General features: G+C 42.6%; 1 protein-coding gene across 3 annotated transcripts in view; it reads left to right on the top strand.

Annotated features, from left to right (window-relative positions):
- The window catches only part of SYNE1 (spectrin repeat containing nuclear envelope protein 1), a 595,717-nt gene that overhangs the window by 520,512 nt on the left and 59,499 nt on the right, over positions 1 to 15,706 (top strand). For 2 of the 3 annotated variants that reach the window (XM_040350885.1, XM_040350883.1), the window contains 2 exons: positions 198 to 364; positions 10,490 to 10,652. In XM_040350885.1, coding sequence (XP_040206819.1) covers positions 198 to 364; positions 10,490 to 10,652 — 330 coding nt within the window. Of the gene's footprint in view, positions 1 to 197; positions 365 to 5,284; positions 5,485 to 10,489; positions 10,653 to 15,706 lie in introns of those variants that run through there. The other variant, XM_040350884.1, reaches the window with a different exon arrangement.

Below are 15,706 nucleotides of genomic sequence, written 5' to 3'. Positions count from 1 at the left end.
ATTCAGAGATAGGGAAAAAAACCTTGTGGTTTAATTTTCTCCAACAGGGAAAAATTCCTTCCTTCCTTGTTGTTACTTAAATAATTTATAGCCTTGTGCCTTGGTACAAAAGGACAACATGAAGGAAAAAATGTGGTTGTTAGTTAGACAAGTAGCAGTTTTTTTTGACACTGATACATTTTGTCTGTGCCGTATAGGACTACCAGGAGGAAATTGCAGTTTTTCGGGAAAACAAAATCCAGCTGCAGCATATGGGAGAGAGACTGGCTAAGGCCAGCCACGAAAGCAAGGCATCAGAGATCGAGTACAAGCTGAGCAAAGTTAACGACAGATGGCAGCATCTACTGGACCTTATTGGTGCAAGGTATATTCAAGTTTTAGCCCTTCTTTACTCTATCCAAAGCTGAAAAAAATGTTTGGGCTATGTTTGGGCATTTTCCCCAAATAATATTCATTATAGACAAAATAAAAAATGTCTGTACCTTCAATTCCTTTGGCCTCTACCCTCCACACTTGTGTAATGCTTTGTACAATTGCTTTATGTATACCATTCCTATCATCAAATTTGGTGTATTTTTTCAGTGTGGCTTTGCATTGCTGAATTTTGGTCTATAGCTCATTTCATCTCCAGCTGTGTCTGTTTGCCCCATACTGCCACTATAGGGTTGATTTACTAAAACTGGGGAGTGCAAAATCTGGTGCAGCTCTGCATGGTAGCCAATTAACTTCTAACTTCAGCTTATTCAATTAAGCTTTGACAATAAAACCTGGAAACAGATTGGTTTCTGTGCAGAGCTGCACCACATTTTGCACTCTCCAGTTTTAGTAAATCAACCCCCCTATATGTTACCGTTCCTAAGAGTAGGATATTTTAGCAAATAAGAGGTTTGAATCTTAAAGATAGAGTAGGAACTGGCCAGAGCGGGATTACAATGACTCAGTTGGCTAGCTTAAACATGTATTGCAATATATGTGAACTAAGAATACCCCTCTTTATTTGCAAGAGTTTGCTATGAGTATGTAAGAGTAAATACGTGAAGGGGACGTTCCTCTCTTCAAACCCCCCACCATATTTTTTTTTGGGGGGGCCAGGTAACCACTCCCACTTCCACTCTGATCGCGTAGGTGATCTGAAAGATAGTTCTCCTCCCCCTGCCTGCCCACAGCTTTCTGGGACAATTCACAGGTCCCAGAAGACCGTGGGACCATTCAGATAGCATATGCGCAGTCAGAAGCCAAAAGCTGTCACAGCCGGCTGCCCACAGTTAATATGTTGGCGCCAGGGATTGAAGACCAGTGAAGAAATTGGCCGGTGAGCACAGCGTGGGATCCCTGGAAAGGTAAGTGTCTGTTTATTACAGTTTTTGTAGCTACTGACTTTATATTTTTCCACAGGTGACTGAAGTTGCTGTATTATTTTTTGATGGGGCAATAAGTTATGCTCACTGTGCTGTAACCCCTTTGTATTCTATTATACTGTATAATATATATATATATATATATATATATATATATATATATATACACATATATATATATATATATATATATATATATATATATATATATATATATATATATATATATATATATATATATATATATATATATGTGCATTGTACGAAAAAAGCTGTAGGCTTTTTTTCCCTGCATACCACATGGCCGCTGAATCATTAGGCCTGTAACATAATGCACGCACAACATGGGCACTAAGTCACCAAGTATTTCAGTGATACAGGAGCATGCTAGTCATTCAGTTCACTCCTTTAATGCCACTAGGATATGACATGTAGCTTTTGGAACTCCTTGTGAGTAGGGATGGTTGTGCTGGCTCAGTGCAATACTGTTGCTACTGTATAGACTTGATGTTATGCAAGTCGTGTTCTATTTCTGAGGTCAACTGAGGCTGATATTTTGAATGAATTATTGAAATGGCTGCAAAGCAAGGTTTAGACGTCCGCCTCTTCTTCTCATAATCTTAGCCAATCTAATGCCGCGTACACACGATCATTTTTCGGCATTAAAAAAAAACGTTGTTTTTGAAAACGTCATTTAAAATGATCGTGTTTGGGCTGCACATCGTTTTTAATCATCTGAAAAACGACAAAAAAATAATTCGAACATGCTGCATTTTTTAACGTAGTTTTAAACTATGTTGTTTTTCGGGTAGTAAAAAATGATCGTGTGTGGGCTAAAACGATGTTAAAAACTTGCGCATGCTCAGAAGCAAGTTATGAGACGGGAGCGTCGTTCTGGTAAAACTACCCTTCATAATGGAGTAAGCACATTCATCACGCTGTAACAGACAGAAAAGCGCGAATCGTCTTTTACTAACAAGGAATCAGCTAAAGCAGCCCTAAGGCGAATAGAACTTCCCCTTTAGAGTGCCATCGTACGTGTTGTACGTCACCGCGCTTTGTTCATCATTTTTTTAAAACGATGGTGTGTGGGCAACGTCGTTTTTAATGATGAAGTTGGAAAAACTTCGTTTTTTGGACATGCTGAAAAACAACGTTTTTTTTCATGCCTATAATAGTCTAGAAAATGCTTTAAATGTAAAAAGGAAGAAACATTGGGCATGTGAAAGACAGAATTTACAGTTTTGAGAAATCCAGTATTAGGTCATGAGCTGCAATTGCCTTCTGAATTATTATCTCAAACATGAGATGATATCATTGCAAGAAGCAGATATCTTGGGAAGAAAATGAAGAGCAAATCTGCTCATTGCAGCAGAACAGTAGTCATGAAAATAAATAATGCTTTGTGAAGTGTATTGAACTGCTCTGCATGCATAATTCACCAGCAATGCAGCCAACTAGTAACAACTGCAGGGTTTTATTAGACAGATAAACATGTAACAAGGGCGCTCCGAATGTCAGGACCTAGCAAATAAAGTCTGCATTGCATGAGGGTATTCAGAGGATGTGATCTTCAAGCAATTCAGGCCACACTCAAAGAGGAAAGCAATCTCTAATAGAAAACATGTAAAAGAAAAAGGCGCCTCTAAGTGTAGATTTAAAACTTTTAATATTCCCAAAAAGGATTAAAAACACTTACAGGAGCAAAGGTAATACAGGGCATGTCATGAGTATGTCCAATGGGTGATCCAGCATCACCTAGGTCCCAGTATATACAGCAGAAAATTCAGGGAGACCGGTATTGGCTGAAGAAGGAACCAATCAGTAGTTCCGAATCGCGTCCCATTTTGATGACCTACTTCCTGTTTGCGGTCCACGCTGGTTGTTGTCCGCTCCTGCTGACGTCATTTCTGGGATCCTTGTTCCATGCTGACCTAGAATGGTGTGACTGCTTCACCAGTGTTTTCATAGCCTGGAGCGTACATCTGCCAGTCTCCCTGGATTTTATTCTGGAAGCTGTATATACTGGGACCTTCCTGATGCTGGATCACCCATTGTACATACTCATGACATGTCCTGTCTTACCTTCGATCCTGTTTTTAATCCTTTTTGGGGATATTAAAAGTTTTAATTCTGCACTTAGAGGCGTATTTTTCTTTTATTAGACATACTGCTGTAATAAGAATCACTTGTAAATTATTTGCGTTTATACCTTTTGCTAACGTAAAGAAGAACACAATTACAGCAGTTAGCCGCTCAGCAGCTTAGGTTCTGAAGAAGATCTGATCATAAATGGTTATAAGCGCACATGGATCTGAATGCACACTCGGGGGCCTATTTACACCTGATGTGTTCTGATGTGTTTTCTATTGAAATAATGGAAAAATAACAACTTATATGCCAGCGCATTAACATGCATTGGTGCACATTTTTAACACACGATTGCAATGCTCTTTGTATTCCTCGTGGATGCACATCATGCTCCATTAATGTGCTTTGTTAACACATGCACTGACGTGTGTTTTGTTGTGTTTTCATTGTTTTCAATGGACCATGCATCAAGCAAAAAAGCAAAAGTGTAAATCCAGCCTTAAAGGGGAGTTCCAGCCAATTTGTATGTTTATTAAAAGTCAGCAGCTACAAAAAGTGTAGCTGCTGGCTTTTAATAAACAGACACTTACCTGCTCCAGCGCTCCAGCGACGCGCCGGCCGGGGCTCCGCTCCTCTCCCCCCCTCCCCGGCCGGCGTCTTCATTCTCAGTGTGGGCACCCGGCCGTGACAGCTTTCGGCTTCACGGCCGGGCACCCACTGCGCATGCGCGAGCGGCACTGCGCATGCACGAGCGGCGCGGCGCTGCGCCGTGTAATTGGCCAGGAGATCGCCTAGGACCTGTGACGTGTCCTAGGCGATCGCCTACAGCAGCCCCTTCCTGTAGGCGATTAAGCTTAGTCGCCTACAGGAAGGAGGAAGTGGGACAGGAAGTCTCCCCCCCCAAAAAAATGACATGCCAAATGTGGCATGTAAGGGGGAGAGGAGTGGGTTAAGAGGAAGTTCCAAATTTGGGTGGAACTCCTCTTTAAAGGGGTTGTAAAGGTACAATTTTTTTTCCCTAAATAGCTTCCTTTACCCTAGTGCAGTCCTCCTTCACTTTCCTCATCTTTCCATTTTGCTTTTAAATGTCCTTATTTCTTCTGAGAAATCCTCACTTTCTGTTCTTCTGTCTGTAACTCCACACAGTAATGCAAGGCTTTCTCCCTGGTGTGGAGTGTCGTGCTCGCCCCCTCCCTTGGACTACAGGAGAGTCAGGACGCCCACTAACACACAGCTCCTTTCTCCATCTGCAACACAGAGAGCGTCCTGACTCTCCTGTAGTCCAAGGGAGGGGGCGAGCACGACACTCCACACCAGGGAGAAAGACTCGCATTACGGTGGTGAGTTACAGACAGAAGAACAGGAAGTGAGGATTTCTCAGAAGAAATAAGGACATTTAAAAGCAAAATTGAAGGATGAGGAAAGTGAAGGAGGACTGCACTAAAGTAAAGGAAGAAAAAAAAATTGTACCTTTACAACCCCTTTAAGAAAACTTGCCTCCAACAGTTTTGTGTGGCAGAACTACCAATTGTTTTTAAATCCCCCTGCAGATTATTTTGTGTTTGCAGTCTAAATTCTGGATTCCTTGCTCTACTGCCTACAAACATAGGAAGTATGATAAGCAATTGTCATGTGCATGCTCTCTATGTAGTGAGCGTCCTGCAGACCTGAAAAGTACTACAAGGACATCGTCTGTATGCAGACATCATTGCTGGTCACAAATCCCTTACATTCTTTCGAGTAGGGTCTTTTTATAGAAGCATGAGCAGTTGTCCAAACACTTGGTCTCATGTTGCACGCCCAGATCTCACAACAGTTTGTTGTGCCCTGTGTGCTGCCCTCATTTCTGTGTTGCGCACAGAAGTGAAAAGGTTTTTTTATCTTCCAGTGAGCATTAATTGCTCATGGTTTTGCTTCTACTGATGAGTACGTTTATGGTCCTTGCGGCAGCCATTGCTGATTTAGGCGTGCATAAGATGGCAGAGGACAGCATCGAGGATTCTGAACTTCCTGACTGTGACTGTGATGTCTCAAGGCAAGAAACAAATGTTTCATTTCTCGCATGCTATAGATTTAACAATGCATATCAGACTGATGTTTAGGGGACCAGATAGCCTACATTACCTTTATATAAAGAAATATACTCATTGAATTCACAAATATGCATGTTCAAGCTTCTAACTTTAAACATTAGGCTTTACTTAGAAGAACGCATAACTGCCTGAGAACAAGGTGTACAGTAATGTAAAAAGTAAGATAAGGGGGAAAAAAAGAATAGGCAAAGAATGAATTTAAGTTTTCTGGAAAGAATAATGGAGCAATATTTGTCGGACTGGAGTGTTCTACAGTTGGCTTTTGTTAACAGGAAACACCTAAGGGAAATGCAATGGTGTAGATTTTGATATGTAATATGAAATACTTTAACCACTTAACCCCCGGACCATATTGCTGGTCAAAGACCAGAGCACTTTTTGCGATTCGGCACTGTGTCGCTTTAACTGACAATTGTGCAACGTGGCTCCCAAACAAAATTGGCGTCCTTTTTTCCCCACAAATAGAGATTTCTTTTGGTGGTATTTGATCACCTCTGCGGTTTTTATTTTTTGCGCTATAAACAAAAATAGAGCGACAATTTTGAAAAAAAATGAATATTTTTTACTTTTTGCTATAATAAATATCCCCCAAAAATATATAAAAAAAAAACATTTTTTTTCCTCAGTTTAGGCCGATACGTATTCTTCTACATATTTTTCGTAAAAAAAAATCGCAATAAGCGTTTATTGATTGGTTTGCGCAAAAGTTATAACGTTTACAAAATAGGGGGTATTTTTATGGCATTTTTATTAATATTTTTTTTTTTACTAGTAATGGCGGCGATCGGGGATTTTTTTTCGGTACTGCGACATTATGGCGGGCACTTCGGACACTTTGACACATTTTTGGGACCATTGGCATTTTTATAGCAATCATTGCTATACAAATGCATTGGATTACTATAAAAATGCCACTGACAGGGAAGGGGTTAACACTAGGGGGCGGGGAAGGGGTTAAGTATGTTCCCTGGGTGTGTTCTAACTGTAGGGGGGGTGGCCTCACTAGGGGAAATGACTGATCTTCTGTTCATACATTGTATGAACAGAAGATCAGCATTTCTCTCCCTGACAGGACCGGGAGCTGTGTGTTTACACACACAGCTCCCGGTCCTCGCTCTGTAACGAGCGATCGCTTGTGCCCAGCGGCGATCACGGAAGTCGGGGGCCCCTAGGGGCCTGCCCGAGAGCCGACGTTATACACGTGCTCTTGCGCAGGAGAGCCGACCTGCTGCCGTAAAACGACGGCGGCTGGTCGGCAACCAGTTAAATAAAAAACTGTTTAACTGCTTGCCGACCAGCCGCCGTAAAATGTTACGTGATTTCGCATTTCAGCCACTAGGGCGTGCGCACGTCCCCTGCTCGCCCCTGGTGCCGCGCGCATGCCCGCGGCCGCGATCACCGCCGGGCACCCATGATGGCTCATTACATAGCATTAACCCGGGAGCTGTGTGTGTAAACACACAGCTCCCGGTCCTTTCAGGGGGAGAAATGACTGATCGCATGTTCATACAATGTATGAACAGCGATCTGTCATTTTCCCTAGTCAGTCCCACCCCCCCTTCAGTTAGAACACACTATAGGGAACATAATTAACCCCTTCCTCACACTTTTTTGTTATGTATAATTCCACATGTGTTAATTCATAATTTTGATGCCTTCAGTGTGAATCTACAATTTTCATAGAAAATAAAGAAAACTCTTTGAATGAGAAGGGGTGTCCAAACTTTTGGTCTGTACTGAATGAGTGTTCTGTGAATTTTTTATACTGCTGCAGCAATGTGTCTTAGTGAAGTGTAGAGCAGTGTTTCTCAACTCCAGTCCTCAAGGCGCACCAACAGGTCATGTTTTCAGGATTTCCCTCAGTTGAAACGGCTGTGGTAGTTTATTAAGGCAGTGAAACTGATGAAATCACCTGTGCAAAATAATGGAGAGCCTGAAAACATGACCTGTTGGGGCGCCTCGAGGACTGGAGTTGAGAAACACTGGTGTAGAGAAAGAAATTGAGTACATATTGCCGTTGGGTTTCTAATTCATTGTGTAAAGAAATAGCATTTGATTGAATATGTCGTGTGTAAAGTTTGTACCGCTAGCTCTTAGCAGCTCTAATCTGCAAGGCCAATAAGATGTGAGTTTTTTCTGAAGGGATCTAAATATAAACTGGCACGTTAGAGATGTGAAATATGTATTGTTCCATACTTTGTACTATACTGATAATGGTGCCTTCTAGAGCAGTACAGTGTCCTCGGGGAATTCTTCCAGGCTCTATAGAAGAGCACATATCCTGCTGCTTCATATACTTGTTATGGCACATGCTAAATTAGTTGAGTCACATTACATCTTCATGTATGAATTCTAATTGCACATGAGGCTACAACTGACATTTGTGCACATGTTCCACAAATTCTTGATATAGTTTAACATGATCTTAGTGGACAGCTAGAGGATAAGAGGAGCTTTGGCATCCAAGACTAATTGGACACATTTCCCTGGTCACTTGGTATATTGTGCGCAGAATCAAAGCACAAAAGCATTAATCTTGCATATCCACATATCATAGCATATCACGGATCTTCAGTAGAAATTCCCATAACTTACACATAAGACAGGGAAAGTATAATTTATAGTTATCATGTCAATGCAGCCGTCTCCTCCAGTAAAACTTACAATGATGTAACTTGTTATCTACAGTCTTCCATATTTTGGTCACTTAGTGCAGTGGTCATTAACCCTGTCCTTTATGTATTACCTTGGGGAGATGCAGACTAGCATGCTGCAATCACTGAGCAGCAAATGATATCACCTGTCATGTATTTCAGTTATCTTGCAAACCTGGCCTGTTAGTGGGCCCTGATGCCGCCTACACACGATCATTTTTCGTCATGAAAAAAAACAATGTTTTTCCAACTTCATCATTAAAGCGACGTTGCCCACACATCATCATTTTAAAAAAATGCTCTAGAAAAGCGCGGTGACGTACAACACGTACGACGGCACTATAAAGGGGAAGTTCCATGCGGATGACGCCACCCTTGGGGCTGCTTTAGCTGATTCCGTGTTAGTAAATGACGATTCACGCTTTTCTGTCTGTTACAGCGTGATGAATGTGCTTACTCCATTATGAACGGTAGTTTTACCATGTTTCCCGTCTCATAACTTGCTTCTGAGCATGCGCGGGTTTTTAACGTTATTTTAGCCCACACACGATCATTTTTTACAACCCGAAAAACGACATTGTTTAAAATGTTGTTAAATAATGCAGCATGTTTTTTTGTCGCTTTTCAGAACCCGAAAAATTATGTGAAGCCCACACACGATCATTTTAAATTACATTTTTTAAAAACAATGTTTTTTTCATGCCGAAAATTGATCGTGTGTACGCGGCATGAGGACAGGGTTTATGACCACTGACTTAGTGCATCCTTTAAAGCAGGCCATACACGGTCGAATTTCGAACAAATTTTCTTTTCAAAATCAGAAAGTTTTTTTTTTTTTGATCCGATGATGCCACCATTGATTTTCGAAATTCGGCCGACCAAACCTTCATGTTGCCGGGAATATTCGTTTTTCTCCGGGAATATTCTTTTCTCTCCGGGAATATTCTTTTCTCTCCGGGAATATTTTTTTCTTGCACATGCGCATTATTTTTTTCTATTACATCTCTCGCACGATTTTCCCATCGTTGATCAGAAAATCGTTTGTTTTTCAAAAAATTTCCAACATGTCGGATTTCTCAAATTTGTTTGCCGCATGAAAATCAGCTGTTGCTGCAGCCCACAAACGGTGCGAAATTCGTACGAAAATTCTTGGATACGACTTTCGAAAAGAAAATGATTTCGAAATTCAAACCGCGTATGGCCGCCTTGAGTTTAATTGGAGTTAAAGGGTTTGTAAAGGTTTTTTTTTTTTTTTAAATAACAAACATATCATACTTACCTCCACTGTGCAGTTAGTTTTGCACAGAGTGGCCCCTTCCTCCTCTTCTGGGGTAACCCCCTTCTGGGAAGCGCTCTCCCAAGGGGGTTAGCTTGCGAGTGCGCTTCCGTGTGATACAGTGGCCTGGCCGCCAAGTGTATCACGTGGCCCCCGCCCCCCAGCGCCGCGTCATTGATTTGATTGACAGCAGCGGGAGCGAATGGCTGCCAATGGCTGCGCTGCTATCAATCATCCAATGAAGAGCCTCCTCAAGCTGGGGGAAACCATAGCGGGATCGCGCCCACGGAGGTTCGGGATTCAGGTAAGTAAAACGGGGGGGGGGGTTGGGGGGCCGAAGAGTACAATGTGTTTTGTGTTTTGCACTCTCCGGCAAAAGCTGAAAAAACACAAAGCTTTACAACCACATTCTCACTGCCATTTTTAGGTTACACAGTAGACATATTGTTGTCTGCTTTGATACACAACGAATGATCTTTAATTTATAATGGTAGTGGAATGAACAGCTCCAAACAATATGCAAGAATTTTCGATCATACTAAATGAACTTTAGGGCAGATAAGCTTAGTAAAAGAAATGTCAGGTATCTTGGTCCTGTGGCATCTCACTTTGACTACATTGACTAGTATACGTACGTCTGCCAGAGGATTGCCTACTGTTTCTGGATCCAGTATTATGCCCACGCATTATACTTGCTGGACCATTGTCTGGCCAATAACAATGCCAGGAGGAAGCAGTAGCCTCCAGTTTTCTACACATGACTCAAGCAAGGTAAGTAATGACACTGATAGGTGCTTGAGCATTGTGTTTGTCTTTATTTTATAAAAAAAAAATTCTGCTCGGAGAGATCATTGTCAGTTCTTCCAGTTCTGTATTATGTATTTAGGTCCTGCAGCAGTCACATGGTTTACCATTGCTACAGTTACACGTTTTTGCAGCTGATAAACTAAAGGACTGGTCTAATAATATTCTATTGAAAGCAGTAATTAAGTGATTTATTTTATTCTTACCTGGCAGAGTGAAGAAACTAAAGGAGACCTTGGTTGCAGTACAGCAGTTGGATAAGAACATGAGCAGCCTAAGATCATGGCTGGGTCACATAGAATCAGAGCTGTCCAAACCTATCGTGTACGAAACCAGTGATTCTGAAGAGATACAAAGGAAGCTAAATGAGCAGCAGGTAAACCCTAAATAAGTATGGTACACCACTCCTGTCGGTAACAGGAGCAAAAGCTTAAATAGCATTGGCACCACATCGTGGGAAGTCCAAGTGCACAAGCACACTTGGCTGTCAATGCACCAGCGATGGAACTAGAAAAAGCAGCTCAATGGTCTTCATTTTATCAGGTATGTTACCATAGTTAACTCTGCTGCAATGGATAGAGCAGACTATGCAACGCTGATGTTTTAAAATGCATGGTGCCTGAGTCTGCTGAAACAGTATTTTCTTTATGATTTTATGAGCTTTTTAAAGACACTAAGAGTGGAATATTGTTGTTATTGTTTATAGTTTTGAAGTGTAACCTTCTTCTTTTATTTATTTTTTACCACCAGCTATCTTTCAGGGCAAACTCCAGTCCACAGGCCCTTCAGGTCTGGTATGGATATTAAGGGGAACCCTGTACCAAATTAAAAAAATGGCGTGGGGTCCCCCCAAAAAATTCATACCAGACCCTTTAGGTCTGGTATGGATTTTAAGGGGAACCCTGCACCAAAATAAAAAAAATGGCGTGGGGTTCCCCCCAAAAATCAATACTAAACCCTTATCCCAGCACGCAACCTGGCAGGCCGCAGGAAAAAAGGGAGGACGAGAGCGCGCCCCCTCCTAAACCGTACCAGGCCACATGCCCTAAACATGTGAATTGATAATGGGTACATTTTCACAAAAAAGTGTCAACATTTTAAAAACTACAATAGATGGCTCGGAACAAGTCCTTTACTACGAGTCCGACACTCTGATGCAAGTGACACGTAAGAGGGGGCGGAGTCACCCATGACACCACAGGGAACCCACCAGAACCCCGTTGCGTCAGAGGGGACGGGGTCACCTGTCCATGTCACGGGTGGCCCCGCCCTTGGTTATAAAACAGCTGTCAGATGGGTCGCGCGTCATTCGGCCGGGAGCCTCCTATGGAGGCGGTATCGTTCGTATTGGCGAGTCGGACTCGTAGAAGGATTACGGCGCTGGAATTTTTATTTTTATTAAAGGACTTGTCCCAATTTTGTGTGTGTTTTTTCTCACTGTTTTGGGGTTAAATGGTACAAAGTACCACGTTACCAATTCACATGGGGGGGGGCGGCTGGAGGTCCCCTTTGTTAAAGGGGGCTTCCAGATTCCGATAAGCCTCCCGCCCGCAGACCCCAACAACCACCAGGCAAGGGTTATGGGGATGAGGCCCTTGTCCCCATCAACATGGGGACATCCTCCCCATGTCCCCATGTTGAGGGCACGTGGCCTGGTACGGTTCAGGAGGGGTGCGCTCCCTCTTTTCCCCTGCGGCCTGCCAGGTTGCGTGTTTGGATAAGGGTCTGGTTTGGATTTTTCGGGGGAACCCCACGCCATTTTTTTTTAGGCATGGGGTTCCCCTTTAAAATCCATCCCAGACCTGAAGGGTCTGGGATGGATTTTTGGGGGGAACCCCACACCATTTTTTTTTATTTGGTGCAGGGTTCCCCTTAATATTAATACCAGACCTGAAGGGCCTGGTAATGGAATTTGGGGGACCCTAACGCATTTTTTTATTTTTTGGGGTTCGGGGTTCCCCTTAATATTCATACTAGAACCCTTGTCATTTTTTTCAATTACTTTTATTTGTATTGCCGGGACCCAAAAATTCATTATAGCCGCGAGTAGTTTTAAATTACTTTTTTTCCTTTAGAAAAAAAATTTTGTGCAGGGACTGTTATAAACACCCCACATTGTTCGCTATTCGGCGAACGGGCCAACAGCCAATGTTCGAGTCTAACTCATGTTCGACCTGAACATAAAGCTCATCCCTATGCATGACAATCAACAGATCTTAATTTCTGGTGCTATAGAGAACTGTAATAAAGAAATCTACAACCTTTTTGGCATACTGCTGCAGTAGTATATGTACTACAGCATATTATTGTGGCTGATAACATTACAGCCTTATAACCTTTAACACATCTTTAAACATTTGGAAAAGAAGGGATGTGAAGTCCAATTAAAAGCTTATATGCAGTGCTGGGAAAGGCCACCTAGCGCCCAGGGTGAAGATGACAAACGGCATCCCCCCTCCCCCCCTAATCTGCACGCTTACCTCCTTAACATAAATTTCCATTGAAAGCCAAAACCTCCCAAATAAAAATTCCCCCTCTTCCCAGTACAAACTCCACCCCCTAATGCAATCCCCAACCCTGCATAAATCTATCCAATTGTCGGTGTTCTGCAAAAGAACAGTCAACCTCGTGGCAACCCCTCGGTGTCTGTGAGAAGTGGGGGTAGTGCTGAGGGGGCAGTAATGCATTTATAATGCCTCTAACCTCTGTAATGCATTATCAGCATCTCAGCACTGCCCCAACCTCTCACAGTCATGAAGGGGCCCCAAAGTTTTTCCTCCCAGCACAAATGCTTCCCTCCCAAATCACCCCTTCTATTGCAGACCCCTCCCAAAAAAACATCTTCCAGCACAAATCTCCTATCCCAGCTCTACATGCCCAATCTCTCCACAGCACAAATCCCCCCCCCCCCATTTTTCCTGCTAGAAAAAATATTACCCTCCACACTTCCCCCCAAATCCCACAACTGCCTGCATAAATCCTCTTAACCAATCCCCCTCTAATAGCACACATTTCCCCCTCTATCCCTCTTCCACTCCCCCCTCCTACCACATATCACTAATCCACTTCTACCTCTCCCTCCTAGCACAAATACTTGCATCTCCAGCATGAATATTCACTACTCTTAGCCCACCACCCCCTCCAGTTGTGTACCAAGTTAACTTCCCCCTCCCTCCCATAGAGACCTCACATACAATGCTGCAGATGTCTGTGGATTGTTCTTCCACCCAGGCTCCTACTCTTCTTGACACTTCACAGTTGAGGAGGAACCTGGGGGGAAGCTGCTCTAAAACTTTTGATAGGCAGTCGGCAGGGAGGGGTATGGGGTATGGGATTGTGACCGCAGAGACTCACAATAGAGATTGCAGTAGCTGTCAGATCAGGGCTGAGCAGGGTTTGTTTACCTGCAAACCTGCTCAGTCCGATGTGACAGTCCCGATTGAGGAGTGCGGCAGTGACAGGAGGAAAAACCTGGAGGGGAGAAAGAGCCCAGCGTGAACCTCCTCCCAGCTCTCTCCTCCTCTCCACATTGGGCTTTGTCACTTCCCGCTCAGTGCTAACAGTAGTAGTAAAGCTGCTGTCAATACTTCTCTCAGATTGTAGTAGCAGCAACTCTTCACGGGGTGCTCCCCTGACATGGTACCACTGTGCCCAGGGCAGATTCCCCTTCTGCACACCCCTAGTCCTGGACCTGCTTATATGCATCAATTCAGCCGTCATTTGCATTAGAATAGCCTTTAGGACTTAAAATAACACCCACTTGTTATTTTGGTTCCTCATTTGATTTTACGCCTTTGAATTACAGTAAGTTCAGTACACAAGCCATTTTTCTGTTTAGTAACTCAAAATGAAACACATACCAATAGAAGTAACTATCCATGACTACGAAAGGTCCTCTTAGCAGTTGAATCTATCATTGTGTGAAATGTAGTAATTACTACACTTAACGGGAAATAGTAATTCACAATTTTCCAATCATTTATGCACTAACTACAGCCAGCTGGCTGTAATGACCTTAAGAGTAGATCCATAGGTGTGCTGGGACTACGTTGGGTGGCTATTCCAGCGCAGTCCCACCATACCCCCAGCACAAGACAATGTCTTGTCTCTGGTGTGGATGGTTTACACCACTGTGTGGTGGTGGTGTGTGGGCAGTGTGCACTGAGAAAAATGACTGTGTGCAGTACTTCTTTTCAACGCAGCGCTGTAACTGCACAGAACTTTCTGAAATGTCACTATGTGACAGTTCAATAAAGTTTGTATTAAAAAAAAAAAAAGAAAAGTGTGATGTGCCGAGATCGGAGCACCAGCACTGCCTTCACCGCAATGCACTCCAGCCATTGTGTTGCAATCCAGCGGCTGGTGTGAATGTAACCTTAGTAGCAGTTTTGTGCACTGTATTCACAAATTAATTAACTGTATGATTTATTGACTTTCTGTGCAATAAGAGCATACAAGTTTACAGATGTTGGCAAAATATAAAATGACTCGGAAGAAATGCATGATATTTGTGTGGCTTATTTTTCTAGTTCATAAGTACTAATAGCATGTAAAGTACAGTTATTAGGATTCACACTTAATAACAGTGTATGAGGTTGTTGTTACTCTTTGACTCACTGTTAAAGCTGTACAAGTATATTACAAATATTACTTTTATTTCTTCTTCCCAGATCCCTTATATCTAAGCTTTGCAGACTATGCCACTGTTCTTGAAACTGTTTAAGAGTTCGCAATGTATATTTTTTAGGAGCTGTTCGTAAAGATTTCGCTTAGGCTCCTTTCATATGGGCGATCTGATCAGTTTTTCTGGCTGACCTAATCGGCAGGTCCATGCATTCCTATAGATAGGTGGCACCCGCCTACCTCTGGGTAAAAAAATGGAAGAAGGGGGTCCCTCCTCTTCCATTTAGGTGGATCTGATCAGAATGTAGTGGGGTGTAAATGGACTGAGGAGTCTGTTAAATCCTGACTGCCCGCTCTGCTCTAATCAGAAAGGGATTGGGGAACTGATTCCCTGCTGATCGTAATGGAATCCACTCCATGGGAAAGGGGTATTAGAAAAATTAGTGAATAACTGTGTACAAAGTGTATCTATAAACTGCCACAGATGCCCATTCATTTAATGATGTATTGTAAAGGCCATGTCCATACAACGCTTGAATTTCCCACAGCTGATTTATTCAAATACCTTTGTGGGATTTTAGAATTTTTAAAGAATGCTTTAACTGGATTCTCCTTGGTCTAGTATACAGTATTTAAATACACATTGAATAAATGCAGTAGAAAAGTGAGATACTTGTGTTGACCTGGAAAGGAAGGAATACAAATAATGACTGTTATTGGAAGGAACGCCATGACTATGGCTGCAAACTCTAATTTCCAGCTAGTAGGGTTAAATATCACTTTTGATTTATAGAAGACAAGATGTGC

The sequence above is a fragment of the Rana temporaria genome, chromosome 4 (assembly GCF_905171775.1).
Source record: "Rana temporaria chromosome 4, aRanTem1.1, whole genome shotgun sequence".
In the NCBI taxonomy this organism is placed as follows: domain Eukaryota; kingdom Metazoa; phylum Chordata; class Amphibia; order Anura; family Ranidae; genus Rana; species Rana temporaria.
Note: the sequence above shows the minus strand (reverse complement) of the source record. Positions and strands in the feature narration are given on the sequence as shown.